Source organism: Sinocyclocheilus anshuiensis, unplaced genomic scaffold, assembly GCF_001515605.1.
Source record: "Sinocyclocheilus anshuiensis isolate Anshui unplaced genomic scaffold, SAMN03320099.WGS_v1.1 scaffold1182, whole genome shotgun sequence".
In the NCBI taxonomy this organism is placed as follows: Eukaryota; Metazoa; Chordata; class Actinopteri; order Cypriniformes; family Cyprinidae; genus Sinocyclocheilus; species Sinocyclocheilus anshuiensis.
In genome coordinates, this window is record NW_015558653.1 from 255,984 (window position 1) to 258,550 (window position 2,567).

Sequence of the window (2,567 nt, forward strand, 5' to 3'; positions counted from 1 at the left end):
CGATGCACCCTCTTGTGGCCTCAGGAGAGAAGCCAAAAGCTTTTCTTCACCCTAACTGAAATGATGCATTTTAAATTCAAATATAATTCGAATTTTGATAATATTTTAGTACAAAATTCTAATTTAGTTTTTTAGCCATTTTGACAGCCCTAGTGTGTGTGTGTGTGTGTACTGTCTATATTTATTATGTATATATAAATACACATACATACAGTATATATTTGTGCTGCAGGGACACATATAAGGTCTTCAAACTGAAAACCCGCTAGAAGCTCAAGACTTTATTCAGGCAGAAAGACTGTAGCTGGCAGTAATAGATGATCGCTGACGTCTCATCTCTGTGTTTGTCTCCTCAGATGATCTACCAGCAGCCCAATCCAGGCGTTCATTATGAGTTCCTCATGCCGTCAGAGAACGCTGTAGATGCTCCGCGTCCTAAACAGAACCAGCTGGACCGTGAGTCAATACGTGTTATGCTCATTTTTCCATAGGTCATTTTTTGGGATGTGATTTATGTTATTTACTTGTAAAATGTTTTATTAGAGCTCTGCATTGTCCTGCGCTCTGTTTACTGGATGTTGTGTTGTGAATGCAGTGAATGCTGTGAACGGTCCGGCTGGTTCTGATGCGAACGGCCCGTTGACCCCGGAGGATCACGAGAGGTCAGGGGTCAGCTATCCTCCTCCCGTCCCGGATAATCAGCTTCCCGCAGCTCCGCCTTCAACCAGAGCCAGAGAATACAACTGGAAACTCAGCGGCACCACAGACTGCAGCGCCTCCTGTGGACGAGGTGTGCATTTACACAAACACTGTGCAGTGTCTAATACAGTGAAACTTAAAAAATTAAAATGTGTTCACCCTCAGGTCATCCGAGATCAGGATGAGTTTGTTTCTTCATCAGATTTGGAGAAATGTAGCATTGCATCACTTGCTCAGCAATGGCTCCTCTGCAGTGAATGGGTGCCGTCAGAATGAGAGGCCAAACAGCTGATAAAAACATCACAATAATCCACAAGTAATCCACAGCACTCCAGTCCATCAGTTAACATCTGGAGAAGACAAAAACTGAGACAAATCCAGCATTAAGACGTTTTTAACTCAAATACCATAGAGTCTATAATCCATAATAACGCTTCCTCCAGTGAAAAAGTGCATCTGCTGTTGTCTCTCACATCAAAATCCAGCCACATATTAGTTTAGAGCTGTTTAAACGCTGCTTGATCTGTGCAGATTTCTCTCCTGATTCACACCAGAACACTTTTTCACTGGAGGAAGAGTTATTATGGATTATGGACTCAATGTATTTGAGTTAAAAGCATCTTAATGCTGGATTTGTTTCAGCTTTTGTCTTCTCCAGATGTTAACTGATGGACTGGAGTGCTGTGGATTATTGTGATGTTTTTATCAGCTGTTTGGACTCTCATTCTGACGGCACCCATTCACTGCAGAGCATCCATTGCTGAGACACTGATGCAGTGCTGTAATGATGTAAAGATAAGCTGCGGTGTTCTGTAAGACGTTAGCTGGTTGTATCTGATGTTCAGGAAGCAGGTTCTCTGTGTTCGTCTGTGTTCACCGAGGATCTCACGCTCTCGTGCCGATCGATCTGTGCGACAGCAGAACCAAACCCAGCCCTCAGGAGGAGCCGTGTAACGTCCAGCCCTGCCCTGCCTTGTGAGTCTCCTCTTCTTCATGTGTGTGTTGATGAAATGTGTTCTCTGTAAATCAGGGTTCCCTGATCAGACTGTCTGTGATGTTCTGATGGTCCTTGATGATCTGGTTCAGGTGAGTTTGATCAGGTTTGGAGTTAAACTCAGCAGGACCAGATTTGAAGAACACTGCAGTGCATGATGCATGTCAGTCATCTTGAGATTATACTGACATCTAGTGGTGATAATGTAGCAAAGACAGAGGTATTTTTGCGGCGCTTTTTACAATACACATGCTTTCAAAGCAGGTTTTAGGGCTGGAAGATGTGATTATATACAATGATGTTTTTGCTTTTGTAGGTTTTGTTGTATTAAGATATTTGAATATTGATCAGCTTTGTTCATTTAGGAGATGAACCTAAGTAAGTAAGTGATTAAGTAAGTGATTCTCAAAACTTTTGATGATAGTATTACTTGTCACAGGTACAAATTCTGAAAAAGTCTGATGTTTGGGCAATTAATATCATAATATAATAAATGCATAATGTGATGATGCATACTATCAATCTATCTATCTATCTATCTAGTATATAGTATGCATTATCAGTTAAGTGTATGCGGAATTTGTGTTAATGTCTTAATACATTAAAGTCACCATAAAATCAAAGCTGACTGTTCATTGTCGGAATATTGTAGGGTTTATTATCAATGATTTATCCGTGCAAATTGAATTTGAATGTGCGAAAAACGATTGCAACTTCTGTTTCATGAAGACTTAATGTCCTAAATCGAACAAACACCCTTCAGTGCATCCACATTATGTCTGGAGCTCTGATGTCTCGTTGCTGATGTCTCTGTGTCTCTCTCTCTCTCTGTGTGTGTGTGTGTGTGTGTGTGTCTCTCTCTCTCTCTGGGTGT

The 2,567-nt window shown here is 41.2% G+C and overlaps 1 protein-coding gene across 1 annotated transcript in view; it reads left to right on the top strand.

Annotated features, from left to right (window-relative positions):
* The window catches only part of thsd4 (thrombospondin type 1 domain containing 4), a 42,374-nt gene that overhangs the window by 33,582 nt on the left and 6,225 nt on the right, over window positions 1–2,567 (top strand). The window contains exons 10-12 of the mRNA XM_016477134.1: window positions 357–456; window positions 596–790; window positions 1,545–1,674. Coding sequence (XP_016332620.1) covers window positions 357–456; window positions 596–790; window positions 1,545–1,674 — 425 coding nt within the window. The remainder of the gene's footprint in view (window positions 1–356; window positions 457–595; window positions 791–1,544; window positions 1,675–2,567) is intronic.